General features: G+C 39.8%; 2 protein-coding genes and 1 non-coding gene across 6 annotated transcripts in view; 2 read left to right on the plus strand and 1 right to left on the minus strand.

Moving 5' to 3' along the window:
• The window catches only part of RNF149 (ring finger protein 149), a 30,779-nt gene extending 20,317 nt beyond the window's left edge, over positions 1-10,462 (plus strand). The window contains exons 6-10 of one of the 4 annotated variants that reach the window (XM_034658980.1): positions 953-1,148; positions 3,899-5,221; positions 6,048-6,167; positions 7,989-8,131; positions 10,202-10,462. In XM_034658980.1, the coding sequence (XP_034514871.1) occupies positions 953-1,148; positions 3,899-3,942 (240 nt within the window). In that variant the 3' untranslated portion in view covers positions 3,943-5,221; positions 6,048-6,167; positions 7,989-8,131; positions 10,202-10,462. Of the gene's footprint in view, positions 1-952; positions 1,149-3,898; positions 6,168-7,988; positions 8,132-9,892 lie in introns of all 4 variants that reach the window. The other 3 variants (XM_034658978.1, XM_034658981.1, XM_034658979.1) reach the window with 3 other exon arrangements.
• Positions 6,245-6,359, plus strand: LOC117802134. The gene has a single exon (XR_004625184.1). It is a non-coding gene; the product is annotated as a small nucleolar RNA SNORD89 (small nucleolar RNA).
• CNOT11 (CCR4-NOT transcription complex subunit 11) lies at positions 9,240-27,190 on the minus strand. The gene is made up of 7 exons (XM_019799616.2): positions 26,469-27,190; positions 23,625-23,789; positions 15,091-15,243; positions 13,307-13,509; positions 11,933-12,135; positions 10,458-10,554; positions 9,240-10,376 (listed from the first exon to the last, which is right to left on the minus strand). Exons 1-7 carry the CDS (start codon positions 26,983-26,985, stop codon positions 10,179-10,181), a joined length of 1,536 nt encoding a protein of 511 aa, XP_019655175.2. The 5' UTR covers positions 26,986-27,190; the 3' UTR covers positions 9,240-10,178.
• Positions 27,191-27,819: the final 629 nt, after the last annotated feature.

Below are 27,819 nucleotides of genomic sequence, written 5' to 3' on the forward strand. Positions count from 1 at the left end.
AGACTGGCAGGTGGTTAAGTTTGGTAGGTATCCTGGTAACTATCTGGGAAAACCGATGGGGGTGGGCGGGGTGGGAGTTAATGGCAACTCAGTAGGATTTGTGGCTTGGTGTGTCTGGAGTCTGTTCTGAGGGTGTTCAGTTGCTTACCAGTGAGAAGGAAGGAGGCAGTGTACCATGTGGTTCAGGAGGAGGGCGGTTCTAGAAGTGGGAGGAGCAGGCCAGCTGTGTCCTTGCCCCAAGAGCCCGGGGAGGGGGGTGGAACAGCACCATGTTCTCACATGAAGCCCAGGCTCCCTATAAACCCACAGCCACCCCTTCTTTACTAGGTCATCTCACCAGTGGTTTGCTCTCTCACAACATGGCTCTGACTCTGGCATTAATCTGAAAGGCATCTGGATAAACCTCTGTTTGAGACTGGGCTGTCACTTTCCTGTGACAGGAAATGGGGGAGTTGGAGGTACACTGACAGCCAGTAGACACTGTCTTTAGGGAGCCACAACTGATTCTTTTTAAGTTAATCAAATGCAGTCTGAAGCCCTCTGTTGTCAGATACTATGTTCTTCCGAAACCCTGGTACCCACAGTAAGACAGTAGGGCAGTTAGAAGCAATAATCCAAGCTCACAGCCACAGCCAACCTGATTCACAGCCTCTGTCCAGAAAGCGAGGAAAGTGTGTCTCTAACAAAGCCTCACTTACTGTCAGTAAAGAGTTTAAAAGGTGGCATGGCTTGCATCGAGGGGAAAGGTGGTTTTTCAAATGAACAGTGTTTAGGTCTGGAAAGCTGCTCACTGAGAAGTAATTCATTTTCTGATAAAGAAGACATTAGTGTTCTTGCCGTATTCTGTGTATAAAAGTAAATGCTTTGTAGGAGTTATGAGTAATGGTTATGAAACGATAGATAAGCTTTGAGTGTGTTACTCAGACAAGGTATTTTCTTTTGTTCTCTCAAGGGAGAGCTCGAGGATGTGCAGGAGACGCCCGCTGCAGAGCCTACCCCTGGGAGTGTTTTGGCTGCAAATTTGAGTGTTACTTTACAAGATGACAGGAGTGAGGGGAGCAGCGTGCCATCGTCTTCCACTAGTGATTCTGCACTGCAATGTGACGCTAGTTTTAAAGAAGATGCAGGTGAAAACACAGCCTTACTAGGTAAGTGCCTTGTAGGTCATAAAACAAAATGATGTTAGGAGTTGAGGGAAAAATGCAGAAAAGCATAAAGGAAAAATGAAAACCATAATCCCACACCTGCAAAGACTATTTTAACATTTTGGTAAATACCTTTTCAGCTGTTTTTCTCTGTTTAAGGATGGGGACAGTATCATTTATGTGCTGTTAGGCAACCTGTTTTTTCTCTGAATGTGTGAAGCTCTCTCTGTGGTAGGTGCGTGATTCTGTGGAGCTACTTAGTGTCACAGCTTCAGTTTACTAGAATTTCTTTAAACTGCACCCTTTTGGTGGACTTTAACACTCTGAAATCATTATGTGTATACTTTCACCACTTGTCTTATTGCTTCTTGTCATTCTGAGGGATGAAATAGAGTGAATTACATTTTTTTTTTAAATTACTGAGATTACCTTCTCATATTTGTTGATCGCTTTTATTCTTTTAGGAGTTGCCTGTTTCATCCTTACATTGTTTTGCTCTGGAGAAACTAATTTTTTCATGTTGCTTCTAAGAGCTCTTTGGTCTTTGTCATCTGTATTGTATGTTTCTCCCCCAATTTCTTTATCCTTTGGTTGATGTATTTTGTAGACAGAAGTGTTTCATTTTTCTCTAGCCCAACATATTCTCTTATGATTCTGCCTTTGATAGCATGCTACATTTGGAAGGTCTTGCTCATCTCAGGATCTAAGCATATTAACCCATGTCTTGCTAATATTTGTGTTTTTGTATTTTATTACGTTTAAATCTTTAATCCACATGGTTTAAGAGAAGATTTTACCTATTATCCCCCAAATGTTTAACCAGTTGTCCTGGTATTTAGTGAATTATAATTATTTTAGTGACTGATAATTATTTAGTGAATAATAACTGTGAATATGTTTTGATATTGGCAAGGCAAATCCCTTCATCTTGAATTTTAAAAAATCTGGACTATTCAGCATTTTCTAAAAAAAAAAAAGTAATCCAATTATTTGCCGAGTGAAAGAAAATCCCATTAGAATTTTTATTATAATCAAAAAAATTTACATATTATTTTACCTGGGAAGAATTAGTGCTTCTAATTTTGAATTATGCCATACAGGAAGAGGACACATACTTCCCAAATCAGTGATATTCAAAATGACTCAGTTTTGTGTTTGATGTGTTTAGAATCTGTGAGGCAAAGATAGCTAGAAATACTAGAACTTAGGTTTTAAACTGGTATCGGAGGGAGAAGACCACATTGTGGAAGAGAAGGGAAGCATCCATTTCAGAGTGTTGGAAGGTGGAAAGGGCATTCTCCTAATGAGCTTCCCGGCCCCCTGCTGGGATTGAACCACCTCAGGGATTCCATCAAATTGAGCCCAAGTACATGCCAGTGTAATTTTTGCCATTGCCTTCAGTCTCCAGAAAAGAAACTAAATTTCCTTTCTCTAGTACTTGACCACCCTTGAGATAATTAAAGATTGATAAGGACTCTTATCCTGACTCAACTTCCTTCAAAAGCAGTCCCCCATGTTTTCCTGCGTTCTTGTTACCTGTCGTGCTTTAGTTTATCAGCATCTCTCCTCTTAGAACTAAGATATCATGTGAAATAGTGCATAGAAATAAAGGTGGAAAAAGAAGCTAGGTTATAAAACAACAGAATGTTAGATGCTTTCTGAAGAAGCTGCGCCCTCTCCCCATACGTGAGGGATAATGTTCTTTCTACTTTATCACTATACCAATATAATTTGAGAAATATTAAATTGGAGAAATCAGTTCTTTTAATCAGACATTAGTACTTCCAGAATAAAATGTGGCTTCACTTAAAAGTTGATAAAACATTTACTGGGCTTGGGGCGCCTGGGTGGCTCAGTCATTAGGCGTCTGCCTTCGGCTCAGGGCGTGATCCCGGCGTTATGGGATCGAGCCTCACATCAGGCTCCTCTGCTGTGAGCCTGCTTCTTCCTCTTCCACTCCCCCTGCTTGTGTTCCCTCTCTCGCTGGCTGTCTCCCTCTGTTAAATAAATAAAATCTTTAAAAAAAAAAAAAATTTACTGGGCTCTTAGTAGCAACTAAGAAAATAATAATGGAAGTTATTAATGGTAGACTACTTGCCAGACAGTGTTTCCCTGGTGAGTGCTCCTTCTGTTGTCCAGTTGACCTTCTTGGCTCCGACTGTAGGTGAGTTCAGCCTTTGGTTCTGTATGTTAGGAAGTATTCTACTACTGTAAGAAACCTTTTGTGCTGAAATTATTTTGTGCTCCTCTTCCTAGTAATACCAGTCTGTTTGGAGTTGAATACATATTCCTCTTCCAAGATAGTTTAATCTCTTTGTTCCTGCGTTTAATCATGTGTAAAATGAGCATAGTAACATCCTAGTCCTCATAGGGTCACATACATAACCCAGTAAATGGTTGCTGTTCTCATGGTCATTTCATGACACCATCATTCATGGTCATCGTCATAGCTCTCAGGTTTACTTTTGAAAACATATACTAATACCACCAACTAAAACTGTCTTTATAGCCCCATGCTGATCAGAGTAATGTTGGTTAGGCTAATACTAGAAAACCTCTCATACTATATGTGAGGAAGATGTTTGTATATTTTTCATGACTTCCTGGAATGGGTTATCATTTTTACATGTAAGTTTTATTTAAATTTTTCTGTTATTTCTTGAAGTATAGTCTCTGAATGGTCACAGTGGTAATGTAATTAAAGTTTAGAATATGCTAAGTGACTAACACTGGTTTTTGTTGCTTCGTCGTAGAAATGGGCAGGAGCAACCTTCAACGTGGAGGACCCACCTCCTAGCGCACATCCTGGTGACCGCATCATGGACAGAGCTTTGGCTTGAATTAAAGGACTTTTTTTTTTTTTTAACTTCAGTACATAGTTTGTATATTTGAAGATAATGTACATTCTTTTACCTTTCAGGTTCTGATTTGATATACAAAGGGCTAAGATATTTTATTCTTAAAGAGACATTTTGATTAGTCTTAATATATTTATCTACTAAAATGTATCATTTATGATAAACAGTATGTTGCTTTGGACTATTACAGAGACCACTAGGAAGGCACTCTAAAGGGGACAGGTTGGGGGGTTGTTTCTGAATAGTAGACTAGCTGCTACAGTACTGTGAAAACAGGATTATTTTGTTTCTCAAGGACTAAGCAACTGAATTTAGACTAGTGGAAGTGGAATTGTATAATTCAATTCAGTAATTGAGCACGAGTTTTCCCTGGAGGAAAGACTTTTCTAGAACATTAAACCTGTGAATGAGATGAGAGAAATCTATAGCTTTCTGGAACCTCCATGTCATATAGAGACTTTGAAACCTAAGAAGACTTCATTGTTTTCTCTTTGTAATTATAGGAAAACCACTAGACTTTAGGATTTGCATTTTTCCTTTTTAATTCCTAATTTCTTATGACACCTTAAAGGAGAGGGAAATTTGTCCTTTTCTTTTTTTTTTACAAATAAAAAAAGCTAAGATTCTGCGTCACACATGAGCAGTAAATTTTTTATTGCCTTAAGGAAATCGAGTAGGCAGACTTTTTTTGTAAATGATGAATATATTGGTTCCAACTACAATTTAATCTTTACAATTAAAAAGGTGATAGATGGAGAATTTTGACTGTGGTTGTTACAAAATAAGTAACCAGTTCTCTTGATGGATTTAAAGCAGACTTAATGATCATGACCTTGTGTCATCATCTATCCTTTTTAATCTTGGCTGTTCTTACTTGTAGGTGAAAGGGTCAGGTTAAAGTAAAGCTTTTGGAGGCTGTGCTCTTAAGTTTTCTAAAATGATCAGGCACACACACTTTTCTCTCCCTTCTTGGAGGTGGAAGTTGAGGATGAGGGAGAGTTATTTCTTAACTTGAAACTGTTGTCCTTTGTTGCTTCTAAGCCAGTTGCTGTGTATATCTTTATTTTGTGAGTAAAAATAAATGTCTATTGAGAAAAATAGAGTTTAAAAAAATTTAAAGAATTTATTCTTACAGCTGTATCTAAGTTGCATATAGCTTTTTTTTTTTTCAAACCATTTGTTGCACCTGGATTCTAGCCACTCATAGTGAAACACTTGGTGAGTTTTACTTTACTTTTTTTTTTTTTTTTTTCCACTTTACTGATGTAAACTCTGGCCAGATTCAGTTTGAGTTACTGAAACAAAACTTGTCTTACTTGGAGCTCTCATTTTAACAGACAGCCTCAAAGCAGGTTTCCGTAATAGCCATTATGTTCGAAGTCTGCCTTCTGTGGTTCTTTAAGAGTAGGAAAGTCTGTCCTTAATTCTGTACCAAGTAGGTATTTTGCTTTTTGTATTTTAAGATACATACCTGGGAGAAATGCTTTAATTAATAATTCTTTGTAGTATCCAGGGAAGCAGACTTTTAAAAACAATACTATGACAGATCAAGGTAAATTGTTTTTGATAATTACAGAAGTGTGATTTCTTAATTAGCAGCTATCGGACATAGCTCTCCTTAATTCAAAAGTTTGAACACTATAAATAGAAGAGATTGGAAGAATTGTGGTGGTCTGGTCTCTCTAGAAACATGTCTTCAATAGCAAAGAAGGGAATTACCAAGAGGAAATAGAAAACTGCAACACTTTGAACGTTTCCTTTGTTAGGCTTTTTTTTTTAAGATAGAAGTAAATATGATTGAGAAGGATCAAATATTAGCAGAATTTTTGCTGAGACATAAAATTGATGAAATGCTATTTGGAATAACAGAGAATGTAAGGAAGGAAGAGTAAACCAGAGAGGTTTGGTTAAGATTAGTCATACCATTTATGGCAGTAGTCATTTTCCTTCTAAGAATTGTCATAAAAGCCATTTGTTTACAGATAGTGTAGAAACAGTATATATATATATATATAATTTTTTTTTTTTTTTTAAACTTTCAAAGTCACAGGCAGCATGTGAAGGAAGCACTCTGCCCTCCGCTGCCCGCTGGTGCTGCTCCTGAGTTTCCCACCAGAAAACCACAAAGGCCAGGAGAAGCACAAAAACATAGCACCTTCGGCAGGTAAACTTCCTTGCTTGCTGACTTTTGGGGGATCTTCGGTATACAAAACCTTTCCTGAGAGATTGTTCCCTGTGGTCACTGAGGAGTGATGACAATAAAAGGCCGAATTGCAGTGTGCCCATCAGCAGTTTGCTCTCTCTGGGGTGCACGATGACAAAATCTCCGGAAGCGAACCACTGGTCTGACCTCAGTAACGTCAGGATTAGAGCTTTGCACTTGGGCAGGCTTTCCAAGAGGGGTCCTCCCTAAAAGAGCTCAGATATTTTTAAGAAAAAATAATTGGTGAATCTGAGACATCGGGCCTTAACTGAGTAGTAAACACCTTTCTACGTACTTTATGGTGTACTGCTGAATCAAGGACTGCTAGAACCATAAAACAATAATAGACTTTCAAGAACAGGTGTGTTTTCACTTGGATGGAATACCTCATGTAACCAAATTCCCCAAGAGGATAGCTTAATTGGCCAGTCTCTTCTTTTGAGAACATTAAAGTTTATTTGCTCAGTGAAGGCTGAGATTAAATCAGTATGTGTATGTTACTAACTAGAACTTGAGGTAATTACATGTTTGGTCAAAAGCAGTTTCTTTGAGCTCAGCACAAACCATATTTTGTGATTTACAAATCACAGGCTGCTGGCCGGAACCAAAATGAGTCTTGTGTGTAACATGCGCTGTGCTTCTGTGATGCAACAACCAATTAGAAAAGCCACCTACGCCTTTCCCAGTTAATTTCGTTTTTGAAGTTTTAAAAAGACAAGCATTTCACTTTTAAAAATGCTAACATGTAATTCTGGTTATAAAAGTGAAATTTCTGTAATGTCATCAGCCATGCAGCTAGAGATTTGCCCTTATTCTAAGAGCAAAGTAGAAATTATAAATTGAAAAGGTAATGTGTATCACATTAAGAATAGAAAAGTCACTTCTTTTTGATGAGGGGTAGGCTAATGAGAAACCTGGGAACACCAGTACTTTCTGTGGGCTTGACTGCATAGGTATATGATCCCAGGATTGTTAAGTGCTTTTGGAAGCATCTTGGGGATTCCCTGATTAGAACAGTAGTAGTTTGCATAAAAAGATCTGATTAAAGTGAAACCAGCAAAATGTCTTAGTAGAGGGTGCAAGAATTTTAAAGAATATGTAAAAAGTTCTTCCCATGCATTAATTTTTGAGATATCCTTAAAGTGTTATCTTAAAGTGCTGTTACTCAAAGTATTTAAAATAGGTACATGAGGGGCGCCTGGGTGGCTCGGTTGGTTAAGCGTCTGACTCTTGATCTTAGCTCAGGTCTCAGTCTCACAGTTCTGAGTTCAAGCCCCACACTGGGCTCCACACCAGGTGTGGAGCCTACTTTAAAAGAAGAAAAAAATTTTTTAAATAGGTATGGGATCCATTGTTCTTCATGGGAATGTGAGTCATTACAGAACATATTTAGTGGTACATGCTGCTTGAAAGTTTGTGGACATGGGGGCGCCTGTGTGGCTTAGTTGTTTGAGCATTTGACTCTCTTTCAGTTCAGGTCATGATCTCAAGGTCGTGAAATCTAGCCCCATGTTGGGCTCCCTGTTCAGCAGGGAGTCTGCTTAATTAAGACTTTCTGCCCCTCCCCTGCTCTCAAAATCTTTAAAGAAAAAAGGGTTTGTGAAAATGTGTACTCTGTAAGAAAGGTAAGTGATAACCATTTCTTTTAAGTTGTTTAAATGTATAAACACTGTTAAAGGGAATTACTTGAAATAGTTACAGCTTAGGATCCAAATTATTTTCTTTTTTGAAGTGTCTTTTATTTCTACCCTAAGATGTAACTTAGTGCTATCTTCTTAACAGGTAATTTGAAGATTTTACAGCTAGAAATTGGAGCCAGAGAATTCAGAGAATTCAAGATGTGTTGTTTCAAACATGGCAGTTTATTGAGCTACACTTAAAAGTTGATTACAGTTACTGAGTCCCAGGATTATAATTTATTTCAGGTAAACTTTCTTCTACTTTTAAACATGTTTAATGAAGAACCTTTTGCTGGTGTTGTAAACCTGATTTTTCTTTTTTATAAAATGTTCCCTAAATATTACTATATTCTTTGTAAGCTATTTAGATTTAAAAATCTTACCTCTTTCAAGTAAACACCAGTAGTATGATCTTGAAATGATTAGCAGTAGTCAGTCTCTTTATTTGCAGAGTCCCTGTTTGTAAATTTGCCTACTGAAATTTATCTGTAACCCCAAAATCAGGATGTGTGGTGCTTGTGCAGCTGTGGTGGACACATACCCATACAATGTGGTGAAAATTTTGAGGCACCGGACACGGTTTTCCAGTTAAGGTTGAACAAGAGGACACTTTGCCTTCTTGTTTCAGCTCTCAAATTGTCAACACTGTGTCCTTTTCCAGTCCATTTAGTACCATGTTTTTCAAATTTTGTACCTTGGTGATTTCAGTTTAAAATGGCCCCCAAGCATAGTGTTATCTACTGTTCTCAGCACATGATGAAGGCTGTGAAGTGCCTTACTAGAGGAAATGCGTGTTAGGTAAGCTTTGTTCAGGCGTGAGTTACAGTGCTGTTGGCCATGCATTCAACATGATCAGGGCGTCAGTAGGTTCTCGGGCCTGAGTTTGGATTGCTTCCGCAGTGGCCCAAACTTTTGCCATTCCAAAAAGTAACTGCATAATGAATGGTTTCTTTTCCCAAACCGAGTATGTAAAATAGTAAATGTCCACTTTTAGGTATGGACAGAAATCAAGGTTGGTAGAATTTTGGATGTTTAAAGGCATTCCTCTTGTGATACGGGCTTGGGTTCTTCTTTCCTTTAAGCAAATATATTTACAAATCCCTTACTTTTGTAAGAATAGCTAAGGTATAAAATTTCTTATAAGTACTCTTTTGTCAATATTCCAAGATTGGAATTTATTTGTACTCATTTTAAAGGACACCAAGCCAAGTGGTTTTAACTTTTGCTCAGGGTTAAAATGGAAAGTAATTCCTGTTGAACAGATGATTTCCTTATAATAACTATGCTTTGGAAGTACCTCAGTCAGTGAGGAATTTTTCATGGCTTCTTCAAGTAAAAAAAACACATCAGATAATACAGTTCATAAAAAACTTTAATGTAAGGCACTGTTGTCCAAAGTTAAGTGAGGGATAACAGCCCACACGATGCCACCTTGTTCTCCTACGTCTCGAACAGGCCATCTGTCCCACCATAGACAGCAGGTTCAGTTCCCACTCAGGAAAAGGTTTTACGTGACAGTTCCTCAGTTGTGGTAATTATCTCCCAAAGCATGGACTAATACTTTTCCTTAAAACTAAAAAATAACCACCTTAGACTAATAACTAGAGAACTAACATCTCAAGAAGAAAAAAACAAAATTATACCAGCTACTGTAGTCTCAAAAAACAGTTTCTAAGAGTTCCCATGTTTATAAGAGGTCCAAGAAATGCCTGTATTTTGTTGTCTTAAGTCCCCATGACAAGAAAGGATCAAGTTAGAAGCATGTCCTTGGTTCATACTGTGCTTAATGAGAAATTAGAGGCTATACGCACAAATGGGTTCAAGGACCAAACTTCTGTTTGCCACTTGAGTCAAAAACATTCAACTGATTTCATCTCAGGGGCAGTATGACAAATTATTAAGAATGTCTTCGTAGACTCTCATTAAATACTTTTAATATTAGAACCTTAAGAAAACTGGATTCCTGATTTAGCAGCAGCCTGTAACTTGTGTTTTAAACAAAAACAGGCACTCTGCTCTACCGTGCTAAAGAGCTCATCTACTTGTTTGCAAAAACTTTGTGGATAACCGTTACTCCTGATCGTCAGCACGACACCGAAAAGACACATTTTCCCAAAATCTTACCAAAAATCCATCTCAAGGAAAAAGTCATCCAGGAAAGTAAAATTTTGCTTTAAGTAGATAAAGTGGTGTTTATATGCATTGGGCCAAGCAATTCACTCAAGGTTCTAACAGTTTTAAAAATTAAGTCACAATACAGCTGAACAGTGAATGCGGTGGTTCTGATGAGGTATTATTTTGACATTTTGGTCTCAGAAGGTGTTTCTCCAGTATCCAATGTCTTCAACAACCGGAAAAGGCCAGCGGCTTCTCGTATCCTACTGAATTCAATACAGAATGCCTGCACTTCTATAAATAAGTCCTGCACATTAATAATTTTGTTACGGATCAAGGACTGGAGAAAGACACACACAAGACGCACCAAACGATTCTGGGGGAAAAAAAAATTTTTTTAGTGTACCCGTTTTCTTGGCAGGTATTTATAAAATTTATAAAAGTTTCTGTTACTTACCTGCATATATTTATCCTTAATTTGTTCACAAGTAGAGATGCAATTTGATATGTAAAGGTGAATAAATTCAGGAGGTAGATCAACAGCTGTAGTTAGTCTGTTTAAAAGTTAGGGCTATTAAACACTTAACCAAAGAGAAATTTTTTATTTTATGGTTATTTAGTGAAAATTTCTGATTTGTGATCACTTACCTAGTTTTAAACATTTATTCAAATAAGCCTGAGTCGCCCTGCTTAATTAATAAAGGACACTTCCATTTTTAAGTCTGTACTTAGCATTACACATGGTAACTACTCATTTTTTCTGAACACCACATTTCTGTGTGTAATGTTTTTGGTTGAATCAGAGTTCATAGTCAATGGTCTTCAAGGTCTAATAAGTAACATTTACTAAGCCCCAGTTACACCTAAGTGATATGGAAGGTGGTATATCCAAGAAGATATAGTTCAGTAAGTAAATAGTATACTATATAACTAAATGCTAAAAAATGAGGGGTTTGTAAGAAGCATTGTAAGTTAAAAGATGGGAAAAGCCTTGAAAGGTCAACTGAAACCTAGAAGTGTTCCTAATAACCTAGTGAATGATCAGAGGAAAAGCTTGGAATCTGGGACTCGGTGTGGTCTGTTTAGGAACACGGTGGTAGAGACCTGGATGGAATGTGACAGAAGGCAGCATGGTGGCGTATTAGAGAAAGGATTCTGTAGAATGTTTAAGGAAAACAAAAAGATGGGATGGGAATTCCATGTTCAGATAAAGGGAATTTATGCTAACTATAGGCTATGAATTTCCAAAAGAAATTCTAAACTTATTTGACCGTAGAACCTTTTTCCATAAGGCACTGAGGAACGACTGCTCCAAGGAATAGCGCTGTGGTCATTTGAGATGGGGAAAGGGTGGGGGTGGGGGACACAAGGAACAAACCTTGTCCTTGAACTTGTTCTCTAGAAAGAATAATACTGATAAAAAAGATGTGGTTGTTCTTGGACTAAAAACAAATATCTGGTGAAGACAATAATGCTATGTAAGAATGGAGTGGAGGGGAAGCAGCAAGCACCCAGAGGTAGGTCAATCCAAGGACTGGAGCAGAGGAAGCCCCTGAAGGAACTGTGAGTCTACAAAGGGGAAAGGCTTGCGCAGGAGAATGCAGAAATGAAGTAATATATTTTCAACAAGCAGCTAACTAGTTTTGTCAGTGACAGAAAATAAAGTTGAAAACCTCATGCTGCCTCCCTCTCCCACCCCAAAAGAAGACTCTCCTGTACCCGTGCTTTTGATCACGGGGCTTCCAGCCAGGCTTTTTTTCACTGGTTGATTGATTGATTAGCTTAAAAGGACACTGTCTTTAGTACAATTTCAAGAAGGTTAAAAAAAAAAAAAAATCCTTAAAATTTGTTCTAAGTCTTTCCCTTCTGGCTGTTTAAATCAGGGTCTATACTCCCCCACCCCTCCCCCACACCTGATTATTAAAAACTTACCGATTTACAACTTCCATTGAATGCAAGGACATGTCCATGTTGACCAGGACCGAAAAATACTCTGTGATCTGGCTTGACTGCATTAACTTCAGCAGCATTTCTATAGCAACTAGAGGGTTGTTTTCCACCAGGTCAGGAAGTTTGGCTGGAGTGAGGCCAATATGATAAACGAGTTTGGGGTCTTTTTCCAACTCACCCAAGAGCTAAATACAACCAAATTTACAAAAAGAGAGAGGTTCTTGAGTCAAATATTTTCTCTTGCCTATAAAAACAAGCTGTAAAATTGCCTGCATTGAACCAACTTCATAAATTTCTTCCCTCAAACCATTAAAATCATGTCTTGATTTTTAAATTGACAACTGAACTGTAAAGACTGTTTATAAACATGCTAGTGATCCCTCCTGGACGGTAAGCCAGACTCAGCACTGCCTGGCTGGATAGAACTGTCTGGACTGTAACAATATCATCCTTAACTCCTTTATAGACTTTTTCTGTCATCTGTTAGAACCTAAAATAATTTAGTTGCCAACCAGCTCTCCAGAAAAGCACACACCACAGAACTGAGGGACATGAGAAACAAGAGTACAGCCCCAGGTGGAGAACAAATGCTTGAGGAGAGAAGCAGGATGGGAAGAGGGAGAGCTGCGGTCTTTACAGTTACAGTGCCTCTCACTTGGCAGGACGATACAGTGCAGGTCCTGCTCACACTGCAATTCAAACAGGTTCTTCAAAAACATCTCTGCCGAATAAGTGTTTTCTTACACATTCCCTATGCTCTCTCCTTTACCTACCTGCAACTACCACAGTGGACTGTGTTTCAAGATGGCCTAGCAAACAAAGTGAACTACAAACACAACTATTATCTGACTTTGAAAAATTACATTTTTTGGTGGTAAACTGGATTAGAAGTGTCAATAGGTCCTCACAAGTTCTAATGTGAAAGTATGCAACCTGGATAAAATTCTCCAAACAGAAAACACCCACCAGGTGTCCTTCCCTTTTCCCCCAGGGGAGTCTTACACTTGGGCAGCAGGGGCTATCAAATCCACCACTAACCAGCCATGTGATGGAGGCTACTTTACCTTCTCCCGGTCTCATTTTCCTCCTCTTCTATAAAATGTTAATAATCTTACCCTCAGTAGAGTTACTGTCCAGCTTAAATGTAACAATGTATGCAATGTGCCAAAAATGTGAGATCTGTCTTTCCCCACCAGAGTAAAATGACCAGAGCTGGAGAAGCAGAACAAAGGTCCAGAGATCCAAGACTCCTTGGATCCAAAACACTTCCTACTGCTGCCTCCTGTTGACAGGATCATTTATTTTTCATTTATCATACGGAGGATTAAGGACAAAATGCTTACAATACATACATACCTGTGTTTGTTGAGGAGAAGATAAGGGGCTTTTGAAGGCTTTGGCCATTATTCGCTTGATCTCCACACCAGTGCTGTTCTTGACACACATTGATTTGTCCCACTGAATCGCATGGTCAGGCTCTGTTGGATTCAGCCAAGCCAGCTCATCCTCACAAATGTGGAGTGGAGGTGGCGGACGAATAAACTCTGGCCGGAAATGGCCTGTAATGAGAATAGGAATGTTTGCTTCTATCAGTAAACTACCATCTATACACATCTACATCGAACTCTCAAACTTCAAAATCCAACGCAGAGATGATTATTAATAAGAGTTTTGTTCAGAATCCAACAAAATGAAACACTGATCTAACGTTATTATGTTAGAGATCAAATCTACTTTTCAAGAGAGAAAGGCACTACACCATGATCTGACAATTTTTAATTCAGGTAAGCATCACCACTCAGAAGCAAAGGCTACAACCTCATATACTGGTAAAAGTTCTGATGGGAAAAATGAAATGCTATTTGATCTCATTCATCCTACTCTTACCCAGAGACCACTATTATTTGCACTGGTTTTTTTGTTTGTTTTTGTATCTTATAACCTCTGGAGATGAAATGGCAGGAAACAGAAAAGTGTAGCTGCCTTTAACATTTTCAAATGAATCCAGAGACTTGCACATAAATCCCTAAATCCACAAATCCCATATTCTCATAAAACAGTGAAAGTATGACAGGAAAATGCAATGACTCAATACCTCAACTATTTTGTGAAACAAGATTGATCCCTAAGTTATAACCCACTAAAATAAATGCTGGCTGGGATTTTTGGTGAACAAATTTCACACCTCACTCCCCACAGGGCCTAAGATGGCCTATTCTGGTCCTGGATCCTGGCCCCTACCAAATTTGAGATTAGTTTACTGATAAGGTTTTCTGGCTAAGAATCATCAGTTTATCTTAAACTATACTCATACTTTACTTATATCACCAGGACTAGCGTATCAATCTTTTCAGACCACTTAAAGGAAAAAACAAAATTTTTAACATTTCCTGAGAAGCACTACTTATGCAATAAGGAAAACATTCCTGCAAGGTTCAGATGCCTGATGCTTAGAGCTAGACTCAGTAGCTAACTGATCTGCTTCTCACCTACCTTTCTGGTGGCTCATGTAACACAAAGTTGTGCCTAAGCAAGTATTAAATAAAAATCAGCACGTGCCATGGGCCTTCAGGGACACTTGTGACTGGCTGAGACTTCAGATATTAAACCCATTTATGCCAAAGATCTGGTAATGACATTAAAGTAATGCACGTTTTAAACTCGTGGTAACACTGTAATTTGGAGAACATTTTTTTATTCCTAAGTATAAAGCATGCCTTCATCATTAAAACCACATAAAAGCCTGTGAAACCAAAAGATGGAGCTATATTATTTCAAGTTCCATAGGTGTTTTATTTGAATTAAACTAAGAACTATAAGATCAGTAAAACTTTACAAGGGAGAAGGTAATGAGAGTGATAAGATTGATAAAGCACTATAGAAGAAAAATATCTATAAAAGACTCAGTAAAATTGGAATTTATATCTTCAGGAATGCTGCTAATAAAAAACTTATTATACAATTTTATTAAAGAAGAAGCTAACTTAACTGACCATCTCTGCTATGTTCTACTAGACACTAGATTTCTCACTGAATTCAAGTTTAAGGAGCAATAAAAAATAACACCATGTTTTAAAAAACCAAAAGTCTCAGGATGCTGGTAAAATAAAACCCAAGTGTATAAAATTATGTATACCTACTTTCAATAGGTGGCTTTGGTCCACTGACTAAAGCTTCCGTGATTTGAGAGGCAACCGAGCTGTCAAATCCAGAATTAGAAGAGTCTGGGTCTGGGTCACTGAGAATACTAGGGAAGCTGGCCTTACTTTGGGTTGGCAATTCAGACTGGCGTTCTGAAAAAGGATAAGAGACATTTTTAAATTGAGGGTATCACAAGGAGAAGAGACAAGCTACTAATTGGGAAAAGCTATCTGCAACACATACAAATAAAGGGCAAAATTGAGTATAAATATGTATGTATTTCTTTTCAAAAACTACAAATCCACCAAGAGCTAACAACACCAACAAACCAGCAGCAGCTACAGTCAGGCCTCTCAGCCAGTTGTGCTGGGGGCCAGTCCCACCTGTCAGAGCACCCCTAGCCACTGCAGACCAGACACAACAGGAAAGTACATACAGCCCACATACAGGATAGCCCTACAGTGCCTGGTACTGGTGACCAGGGAGGATTGAGGTACTGGACTCCTCAGGGCATTTTCCACATAAGGCCACTACTTTCAAGTACAGGAGATATAACTGACATATCTAATATACAGAAACAAACAGACAAAATGAGACAGAGGAATATGTTCTGAACAAAAAAACAACACAAAACCTCAGAAAAAGAACTAAAGGAAACAAGAAGTAAGCAACCTACCTGATGAAGCGTTTGGGTAATGGTCATAAAGACCCGCATTAGACTTGAGAAAAGTGAATGAACTCAGAACGAAGTTGAAGAATAAAATAACTGAAATGAAAACTACACTAAAGAATCAAAAGCAGATGAGCAGATGAGGAAAGGACCAGCAATCAGGAAGACAAGGTAATGGGACGCACCCAAGCTGAACGGCAAAAAGATAAAAAAATCTTAAATGAGGACAGGTTAAAGAACTTCTGTGACAACATCAAGCATAACGTTTGCATTATACGGAGTCGCAAAAGAATGGGGCAGAAAACTTATTTGAAGAAATAATCGAAGAAATAATCACTGAAAACTTCCCTTAGGGAAGAAAACAGCCAGCTAGGTCCAGGAAGTGCAGAGAGCCCTAAACAAGATGAACCCAAGAAGCTCCATACCAAGACACATAATTAAAATGTCAAAAATCAAAAAGAGACTCTTAAAAGCAGCAAGAGAAAAGCACATAGTTACACAGGAAACCCCATAAGGCTATCAGATTTCTTTCAGCAGAAACTGCAGGTCAGAAGGGAGTGGCATGATACATCCCAAGTGCTGGGGAAAAGCACAATCAAGACTACTTGCCCCAGCAAGGTTATCACTCAGAACTGAAAGACAGACAGTTTACCAGACAAACAAAAGTTAAAGGAGTTTGCCACCACTAAACTAGCCTTACGAGAAATGTTAAAGGGACTTCTGTAAGCAGAAAAGAAAAAGCCATAATTAGAAGAAAATTATGAAAAGAAAAAATTCACCGGTAAAAGCGAACACATACTAAAGGTACTAGATCAATCACTTATAAAGCTAGTATGAAGGTTAAAAGACAAAAGTAAAATCAATTATATCTATAATAATTAGATAAAGGGCACAAAATGAAAAGATGTAAATAGGACAATATGTACATAAAATGTGGAGCAGGCTGAGGGAGTAAAAATATAGTGCTTTCAGAATGTATTCAAACATATCCGACCATCAACAATTTAGACTGTATATACAAAGAATATTATATATGAACCTCAGTAACCACCAACCAAAAACCTAAAATAGATTCACAAAAAACAGAACGGAACCCAAGCATAACACTAAATAAAGTCATCAAATCATAAGGGAAGAGATCAAGAGAAGAACACAGAACTACAAACAACCAGGAAACAACAAAATGTCAAAAAGTACGTATCAATGAATACTTAAAAAGTAAATGAACTAAATGCACATTTACTTTTAAGTCAAAAGACACAGGGTGACTGAATGGATAAAAAGACAAGACCTATTTATATGCTTCCTACAAGATCCAAAGAAAGACTGAAAGTGAAGGTCCATATGGAAAAAGATATTCTATGCAAATGGATGGGGGGGGAAAGTGGGTGGCAGTACTTACACTGGACTAACTAAACTTTAAAACAAAGACTGTAGGGGTGTCTGGGTGGCTCAGTTGGTAAAGCATGAGACTCTTGATCTCAGAGTCACGAGTTCAAGCCCCATGTTGGGCATGGAGCCTAGTTAAATAAATACATACATACTTAAATAGGGGCCCCTGGGCGGCTCAGTTGGTTAAATGTCTGACTTCCGCTCAGGTAATGATCTCAGGGCTCGGGTCATAATCTCAGGGTCCTGGGACCAAGCCTCACATGGGGCTCTGCGCTCAGTGGGGGAATCTGCTTCTCTCTCTATCTCCCTCTGTCCCTTCCTCCATCCCTCCCTCCACTCGTGCACATGCTCACTCACTCTCAAATTTTTAAAAACCCTTAAATAAGTGTATAGACTGTAACAAAAGACAAAGAAGGACACTATAAAATCATACAGGGACAATCCAACAAGAAGAGCTAACAATTGTGAATATTTATGCACCCAATATATAAAACAAATATTAACAAACATCAAGGGGGAAACTGACAGTAATATATCATTGTAGGGGGCTTTAACACCCCACTCCCATCAGTGGACAGATCATCTAAACAGAAAATTTAGATAGATCTGAATGACACACTGATGGATTTAACAGATATATTTGGGACATTCCATCCTAAAACATAATACACATTCTTTTCAAATGCACATGGAACATTCTGCAGAACAGATTACATATTAGCCCACCAAACAAGTTCAGAAAGACTGAAGTCATATCGTGCATCTTTTCTGACCACAATACTATGAAACTGGAAGTCAAACACAATGAAAAAATTGGAAAGACAAATACATGGAGGTTAAGTAACAAACTACTGAACAATGAATGGATCACCAGGAAATAAAAGAAGAATTAAAAAAGTACATGGAAACAAATGAAAATGAAAACACAAGAGATCAAAACCTTCGGGATACAGCAAAAGTGGTTCCAAGAGGGAAGTTTAGCAATACAGGCCTACCTCAAGAAGCAAGAAAAATCTCAAACAACCTACCCTTACACCCAAATGAGCTAGAAAAAGAAGACCAAAACCTAAAATCGCAAAAGAAAGGAAAAATAAAGATTAGAACAGAAATAAATGATCAAGTGGAATTTATTCCTGGGTTGCAAGGATGGTTCAATGTCACAAATCAACCAACATGATATACCACATTAACAAAATAAAGGATATAATGGATATGGTCATTTCAATAGATGCGGAAAAAGCATTTGACAAAATTCAACATCTGTTCATGATAAAAACTCTTTAACAATGCAGGTATACACCTCAGCATAATAAAGGCCATACACGACAAATCCACAGCTAACATCCCAATGGTGAAAAGCTGAAAGCTTTCCCACTAAGGTCAGTAACAAGACAAGGACGTCCACTCTCACCGTTTTTATTCAACACAGTCCTGTCCTAGCCTTAACAGTCAGACAAAAAAAAATAATTGGAAAGACAAATACTGTTAAAATGTCCATTCTACATAAAGCAATCTACAGATTCAATGCAATCCCTATCAAAATGCTGATAGCACTTTTCACAGAACTAGAACAGATACCCTAAAATTTGTATGGAACCACAAAAGACCCCTGAATAGCCAAAGCAATCTTTTGAAAGAACAAAGCTGGAAGTATCACAATCTTGGATTTCAAACTACTACAAAGCTATAGTAATCAAAATAGTATAGTATCGGGACAAAACAGATACATGGATCAAAGAAAAGAATACCCAGAAATAAGCCCATGCTTAAGTGGCCAATTAATCTACTATAAAAGGTAAAAATATACAATTGGGGGAAAAGACAATTTCATCAATATGTGGTGCTGGGAAAACTAGATGGCTACATCAAAAGAAGGAAACGAGACCACTGTCTTATACCATACACAAAAATAAACTCAAAATGGATAAAAGACCTACATTTAAGACTTGAAACCATAAAACTTTTTTTTAAGATTTATTAGAGAGCAAGCGCACGTGCACATAGAGGGAGAGGGAGAAGCAGACTCCGCTGAGCAGGGAGCCTCAGGTGGGGCTTGATCCGAGGACCTGGAGATCATGACCTGAGCCAAACGCAGATGCTTAACAGACTGAGTCACCCAGGCACCCCAAAACCATAAAATTCCTAAAATAAAACACAGGCAGTAAACTCTTGGATTGGCCTTAGCAACTTATTTATGGCTAAGTCTTCCCAGGCAAGGGAAACAAAAGCAAAAATAAAGAACTGGGGCTACATCAAAATAAAAGGTTTTGTACAGCAAAGGAAACAAAATGAAAACATACGGAATGGGAGAAGCTATTTGCAAATGATGTATATAATAAGGGGTTAATATCCAAAATAAGTGAAGAACTCCAACATCAAACAAAGTATAAATAAAAAATTAAATTTTAAAAAACCAGGCAGAGGACCAGAACAGACATTTCTCCAAAGATACACAGATGACCAACAGACACATGAAAACATTTTCAGCATCACTAATCACCAAGGAAATGCAAATCAAACCCATAGTGAGATACCACCTCACAGCTGTCAGAATAGCTAGTATGAAAAAAATAAATACCAAGTGTTGGTGAGGATGTGAAGAGAAGGAAGCCCTTATGCACTGTTGGTGAGAACGTAAACTGGTGCAGCCTGTCCGGAAAACAGTATGGACATTCCTCAAAAACTAAAAACAGAAGTATCACAGGATCCAGTAATTCCTTTTCTGAATATTCACCCAAAGAAAACAAAAACACTATTTCAAAAAGACACATGCACCCTTATGTTTATTGCAGTTATTTATAATAGCCAAGATATGGAAGCAACCTAAGTGTCCACAGATAAATAAAGATGTGGTGTATATATATACACAATGGAATATTGTAGAAAAAGAATATTAAAAAAGAATGAAATCCTGCCATGTGTGACAACATGGATGGACCTAGAAGATATCGTGCTAAATGAAGTCCAACACAGAAAGACAAATACCATATGATTTCACATCTGTGTGGAATCTAACAAAACAGATAAAAACCAGAAACAGACTCCTCGATAGAGAACAAACTGGTGGTGGCCAGAGGGGAGGGAGGAAGGAGGATGGCAAAATAGGTGAAGGGGATTAAGACATACAAACTTCCAGTTATAAATAAATCATGAGAATGAAAGGACATCATAGGTAATAGAGTTAATAATACAATAACTTTGTATGGTTACAAACTACACTTAATGTGATGAGCACTGAATAAATGCAAAGAAATGTCAAATTATTATGTTGTACACCTGAAACTAGTGTAATATTGTATGTCAACTGTACTTCAATTTAAAAAAAAAGAAAGCAAAAAACTCCTACATATCAATTTTTTAAAAAAGAAAAAATGGGCTGACTTCAACAAGCACTGTATTAAAGAAAAAAAAAAAGCTTGAAGGCCAATAAACATCTGAAGAGATGTTCAACATCATTGTGGGGGGGGGGAGAATCAGTCAAAACACAAGAAACTCTTACATACTGCAGGTTGACAAAAATTAACAAGCCTGGGGGCGCCTGGGTGGCTCAGTCGTTAAATGTCTGCCTTTGGCTCAGGGCGTGATCCTGGCGTTTTGGGATCGAGCCCCACATCAGACTCCTCCATTGGAAGCCTGCTTCTTCCTCTCCCACTCCCCCTGCTTGTGTTCCCTCTCTCGCTGGCTGTCTCTCTCTCTGTCAAATAAAATCTTTAAAAAAAAAAAAAAAGAAAAGAAAAAGAAAATCCCACCTGAGAGATTAAAAAAAAAAAAAAATTAACAAGCCTGAAATTATCAGATGCAGAGATTGTCAAGTAACTTGCACACCGCTAATGGGAGTGAAACATGGCACAGCAACTCTGGAAAACAATCTGCCATTAGCTAGTCAAGTTTTACATGTGCTTATCTTTCTCTCTAAAAGAAACACTTTCACATGTACACCAGGAGAATGTACCAGAATGATCATAGCAACATTATGTCCATCAACAGTAAAATGGATAAAGAACTTGGTATTCCATTGTATGAATGTCACAACAGCAATGAAAAGCAACAACTACAATTCATCAACATGGATTCGCCTTACAGCTAACACCCCAAAGAACACAGTATGATGCCACATATACATCAAGTTTAAGAACATCCGAAGTTAAACTACAGGCATGTACAGAGGGGAGGGCTATAAAGTAAATCATGAATGATTACCACAAAAGTGAGCTTAGTGACGGGAGGAGGGCAGCAGCTAGTAAGAGAAACAGACAGGGAGCCTTCAGGTCCTGAAACTATTCCATTTTTCAACCTAGATGATGGCTGCTCCAGAATCACTTTATAATTCCTTAATACATGCAGGTTTTATGAACTGTGTATCTCAGATTTTGGGGTAGCTTTGAAAACACAGCTAAATTTCTGATTCGTTAAAGAACTACCTGTGTTAATAAAGGACCATCAATCCAGTGGAAAAATGGCCAGATATGAAAGATGCCTTAGACCTATAACATGTTTACCATATTCATTTAATAGGAAAAATGCTAATTAAAATTATCCTGAGATGCTGTTTTCTCTGACTGCTAAAGTACAGAAAATTAGCATACTCCTGACCAAAATGTAGAAAACTGTTTAAATTGGCACGCCATATGGTAACCTAGTAAGTGCAGGTTGTGTGTCAGGAATTTTTAATAAAACCTCTGAAATGAATACTGACATTGTTAACAGGGTAAAAGTGCCCCTTGTGGTTACTTTTAACTTGTCTGCCTGTTTATTTAAAATTTAAAAAAAAAGAATGCAACCGCATCCTCCATAAATTAACAGCTGGTCCATGGGTCCCACTACAAGACATGAACTGCAGGCCTCTGCAAGGGCAAGCTGTGGTCATCAGCTCCAAAGACAGGTGGATCTCTTTTTTCCCCTGGTACTTGTAAAAGTAAATGGATTAGGACATCTTCAGTCTGGGTAGGGGACAGCAAGCAGCAAGCTTAGCCACTCTGCCAAGCTCTCTCAAGGCTAACTCTAGCACATATTCCTTTCTGGGCTTGATATACTTTAAAACTATCTCACAGACTAACTCAAGTCATTTTAAGTTGCAAGGGAGGTCAGATCCGATTCTCACTTTATTGAATACAAAGCTAGAACCCTCAGCATGTAAATCCTTTCTGAAGGTAAGGTGACTGAAACTGCTTGTCACCTCTGTAACCAGCTTTCATACAGTCTTTAAAGAAATAATCATTATTTCATTTCTGTGAATAGATTGCATCTAGTACTAGTGACTAATGATACTTCTGTGTACCTTCAATCTTAAAAGTCTTAAAAAGATTTCTCTTGGGACACCTGGGTGGCTCAGTTGGTTAAGTGTCCGCCTTTGGCTCAGGTCATGATCCCAGGGTCCTGGGATGGAGTCCCACATCGGGCTCCTTGCTCAGCCAGCCTGCTTCTCCCTCTACCTGCTGCTCTCTTTCTCCCTGACAATTAATAAATAAGGTTTAAAAGAAAAAAAAAAAGATTTCTCTTGGTTTCAGAAAATAACCATTGTTATATTGTTGATATCCAGGAGTTAAAAAGTGAGGTTCAGAATGCTCCAAGGAAAAAGTTTATTGAACAATGTCACCTTATGTAAGAAACCAAATGTCACAGATGCTTTAAGTCTAAGAAGGATGGAGAACTGTCAAAATTAATACTGCAGTTCAATCATAAGGTCAAGGGTTCACAAATCTGCCTATATATTAGATTTTTCCTAACGAATCACTCTCAAGTGGTAAGACCCATTCATCCATATTTTTGCTCAGAGCAGTCAAGCGAACGCTGCCTCTTTACCTTCCCTACTCAGAGAGAGTCTGTCTGACCATCCAGGTAAAGAAAGTCCTTCTATTTTCTATCACAACACGCTTTTGCTTCAAGAGAACCCGTTCATTCATTTATACGTGTAACACAGAAGGTGCCAAAGCAATCTTGAAACGTAGGATGCGCGAGATTTAACACATCCTGACTTCAGAACTTACTACAAATCAAATGTGAGGAAGTAGAATACAGAAAAAGCAATGATCATGGAATAGAGAGCCCCGAAATAAACCCTTCCATATACGGTCAAATAATTTTCAACAAGGGTGCCAAGAGAAATCATTCTGACTATTCAGGGTCCCTTGGGATTCTGTATGAATTTTATGATGGGTTTTTCTATGTCTGCAAAACACATTGTTGGGATTTTAACAGAAATATCATTGAATTTGTAGCTCACTTTGACATCAGGAAATTTTTTTAAACCTACTAAATTTTATCCAGCATTCTTCTTAAATTGGAAAAGCAATCAAGTGAAGAATGAATTTTTATGCCATATTAGCAAGGATCCAATACTGAAGCTACGTTTCTCACGGAAGTTACTAAGCTTTTAGCATAGTTACAAAGACCTTCATTTTAACTGGAAACCCCCCTCCAAAAAAAGCCCAATGCTACCACACAAGAATACCCAAACCACCAATTCCTTACCAGCCAAGGCTAGCTGAAGCCCACTAATGTCCACAGACTGGCCCATGTTTCCAACGTCCATCAATGCAATCTGTCGAGGTGTCTTTTTGAAGAGTTCTCTTGGGGGTGCCAGCATCAGCTGGGAAAGAAAAAACTTTTCTGGTGGAGTTATAGGAGGCAAAAATCCTGTAAACAAAAACATATAACAATTTCTCCAGTGGTTATTTTTAAAAATTAACTTGACCCTGTAAAATTTGCATTTGTTACTTGCCATCTCCACTCACATATTTTAAAGACAAAATTATAATTTTCAGTTAACCAGATATATACATTTATGAAAATGTAATAAAATATACCATTTGAAATTCTCTGATTTGTGGCAATATCAATGAAACTTAAGTTTTTTAAACTATTAAAAACTTTGTTTCCAACATGCAAAGGCTAAAGCTTACACATGCAAGCAAAAAAAAATTAAAAAGCTAGTGCTCAGAAATGCTTCTTTTTCTCCTCTGCTGCCGTGAGCAACCGTACCAGCTGAAGAAGGAAGCATCCGCAGCGCAAGTACACATCTCATACCTGCGTCAGTGCGCAGGGCAGCTACAGAATCCCCACAGTGCTGAACGCTGTTCCCTTCTGTCCCACATTCAGTTGCTCACCAAGCTGCATCCATTCCACAGCAGCATTGTCGCCGGATTCTGTTTGCTCATCTCCGTCCCCTCCCCTCCTCTCTCGCCAGGACTCCAGGCCTGCCTCCCTCATTTCCCCAGTTCCCAGTTTTGACTCCTACCCACCAACCCATCACCTACAGTCCACACTCCCACTTACCACTTAGTTATATATTTCTAGGTACAAATCTGCTCACATAACTTAACCTGTTTACACAGAATTAAACCCAAAATTCTGCACCATTCTAAGACCCTTCATAATCTAGTCCTGATCCACTTTCCTAATCTCATCTCTTGAACTCCCCTCCAACCCACATATCCTACACTCCAGTTGCACCAATCACCCAGGTTCTCGAATTCCTGATTTCAAAACATCCAATATACCCAGTTCTTTAAGAATACCTGACAGGGCCCCACATTTCCCTCACACACCCCCTTACCCCATCTCTTATCAATATCCAGCAAAAACATTACTCCCTGAGAAGGTCTCCAGCCACAAAGGTAGTTGTTCATCTGTGCCACCGAGCATTTCATATGTGACATCTAGCACAACCCTTACTCCACTGGGTTATGACTACATTTATGTCTCCCCGACCAGACTGCAAGCCTCTTGAGTGCAGGGAAGCCATCTTATTTACATCTAGATACATTCTCAATCCTAGCTCTGCATCAGAATCACCTGAAAAAACTCTAAAAATATATCCATTAGATGCTCACCCTAGACATACAATATAAGCCTTGGTGTTGATATTCTCTATTTTCTATTTAATGAAAGTAAAGATAATAATGGTTAACAATTATTGTAAATACTTTTATTCCTCCTCCTAATCCTATCAGCTAGGAATTATTATCTGCATTTTACAAAGAAACTGAGGCACAGGGAGGTAAAATAACCTATCCATGGAGTCCTTCCATGGCAAATTTGTATTTACAATGCAGTCTGTGGTGTGAATTTAGGTTTAGACTCATGGCATTTGAGAATGACCATAAGTCATCCTCCCTTTGCCTAACCTGGCCTTCAGAATTCAAATGGCTGAGTAAATCCCATACTGTCCCCATTCTTGGCTAAGGGCCCTCTAGGATGGTGAGTTTTGACCTCCCATGATATGTTCCATTACTTTCTGGGCATTCTCTAACTTCCTGACAGCCTGGTTCAGTACTAGTACCCTAAGGGCATCTTATTCAACACAAAGTTTGCCCCTCTTACATAAGAGCAGGGCAGGAAGCCAACCAGAAGATGCTTTAGATCCAAAGGGGGTGCCAAGCATGAACACCAACTAGCTTACAAGGTAGAAGCCCTCCTATGCTATGAAAAACTTCTTGGTATAATCTCAAAATCCACTGCCTTCGCCTTTTAACTCTCTGTAGAGTGGCCCCTACCTATACATGGCTCTTTTCCCCACTGGTTTAGTACTGTGAGATCAAACTGTCCCCCACCTCTACCTACTGCCCCCACTACATTGGTCTTTGTCTTAGTTTCCGAAGAGGCTCTATCACTAATCACCATCCCTTCTGTGCCTTTCTCCTTTCCTGGCTCTGAGTCTTCTCCCAAAGTCAAATCTCATAAAGCATTTCTTTGAGTTAAAAAAAAAAACAAACAGCCTCCAATGAAACCCACTGATCTGATCTTACCAGTACTGCACAAATATACATTTTACCTAACGTCCAGCAGTCATGCGTTTTCTAACTTAGGCCGTGAACTTGAGACTACCTTCTATCCTCTCCCCCATCACATTATTCAGGGCCACGCATCAGACCAACGAAGGTGGATGCAAAGTCCTTAAACACCGTTTAAGGTCTATTTTCGCCCAACAACTCTTCGGGTTCTGAACTTCTATTTACTCGACTGAAACTTAAAACCGGGAGCAGAGTGTCATTAGTTACAACGTCACACACCTGAGACGGGCTCTACAGTAACTGTGACTGAGTTGCTGAACTGTCAAACCCCACTAAGCTGCGTGACTTGAAGGCCCGTACAGTGGAGAGGAGTAATTTGCGGTGCCCCGAATCTGTAATTAAGCTACCACTTCCCCATACTTTGCTGGGGAGGGAGTTAAGATAATTTCGAAAGGAGACAATTTCACTTGCGGATGAACTCTCGCAAAAGCGCAGGCGGCAAGTGCCCAATCTGTCCACAGCTCACACCTGGCTTCCGGAGGGAGGGGCCGCCCGGACGAGGGGCGGCGCGCCTCGGGCGTACCTGAGAGCGGCGGCCTGTCGGGCTCCTGGCCGCCGCGAGCGGGCGGCGCGGGGTTGAGCAGGTGCGCGAAGCTGGCGGCAAACGGGTTGGCGGCGAGCGGCTCCGTGCGGTACATCTCCCAGAGCAGGTAAAGCGCGGTGAGGCGTTGCGCCGCGCTGGGCAGCAGGTCTGGCTGCTGCAGCAGCATAACGAGCACCGAGCCCAGGCGGAAGTGGTCGGCCTTGCTAAAGTAGTGGTGGAAGGCGGTGGACAGGCCCTCGAAGGTGCTGCCGCCGCCCGCCTCCTCCGAGATGATGCTCAGCAGACTCGAGAGTTCCTTCGGGGTCAGGCTCATCCTGCCCGCGGGGCCCCCCGGGCCTCCACTGCCCGGCCCGGGGCCGCCTACTCCGTCTTTGCCGCCGCCGCTGGAGCCTCCCGGGCCGCTCCTGGACGCCGACCCCGCCGCTTCCCGGGCACCCCTTTGTTCCGCGGCGATGAGAAGCCGGCCAGACGCCGCGCTCACCCCGCCACCGGGCATCAACCTCGTCCGCCTGCTCTGCTTCCCGGCCGGAGTGGCCCTGGCGCCGGCTCGCCTCGTCCCCACGGCCGTAAAGCGCGCTGTTACACGACAGCGTCGCAAACAAAACACGTCGGGGAAACCAGACCGCCGCAGAGCAGAGGGGCAGCCCGGAGAGAACCCGAGGCGGGTGGAGCGAGGCCCGGGAGAGGATCCGGAGTCGCGGGGGGGGCGGGGTGAAGCGACCGGAAGTGGGGTGGGGGCCTGCGAGGTACGGGCCTCGTGCTGCGGAGGTTTTGCCGCGGGACCGCCCGGCTCTGTGGGCGGGGTCTGCGCCTTGGCGACCCCAAGCGGACCTCCTAGGAGTCCCCAAGATAGAGCCTGGCAGCGGTCGGCCCCGGTGAATATGGGCCACATTATCTTCTGGAAGAATGCGTCTTAGATTCTAAATAGTTTTCCCAATGCACCACACGTGACTGTTGATGATTTTAAACTGTTTAAATGCGAGTCACGGAACGAGGATTAATTTCCAGTCTCACAATCCTTTTCGCACAAATGGAATCATACTACACTTGAGTTTTTGTGCGTGGTTATTTTAACAGGATTTTGAGAAAATGTTTCCAATAAACACTCATTTACAAAATTGTGCGACTTTTTACTTTTTCTGCCCTCAGGCGCGATTCTGGGCCTTGACTGTGGTTGGAAGGCCCCCACCCGGGGAACCTTTAAGAACAGTAACGCCAGCCCCCAAAGACCAGTCGGGTATTAAAAAAAAAAAAAAAAAAAAAACACCACCTCCCCAGGTGACTCTAATATGAACTCTGGGCTGAATCCCGAGCGGCGTTCCCCAGACTT

This window comes from Ailuropoda melanoleuca, chromosome 4 (genome assembly GCF_002007445.2).
Source record: "Ailuropoda melanoleuca isolate Jingjing chromosome 4, ASM200744v2, whole genome shotgun sequence".
In the NCBI taxonomy this organism is placed as follows: Eukaryota; Metazoa; Chordata; class Mammalia; order Carnivora; family Ursidae; genus Ailuropoda; species Ailuropoda melanoleuca.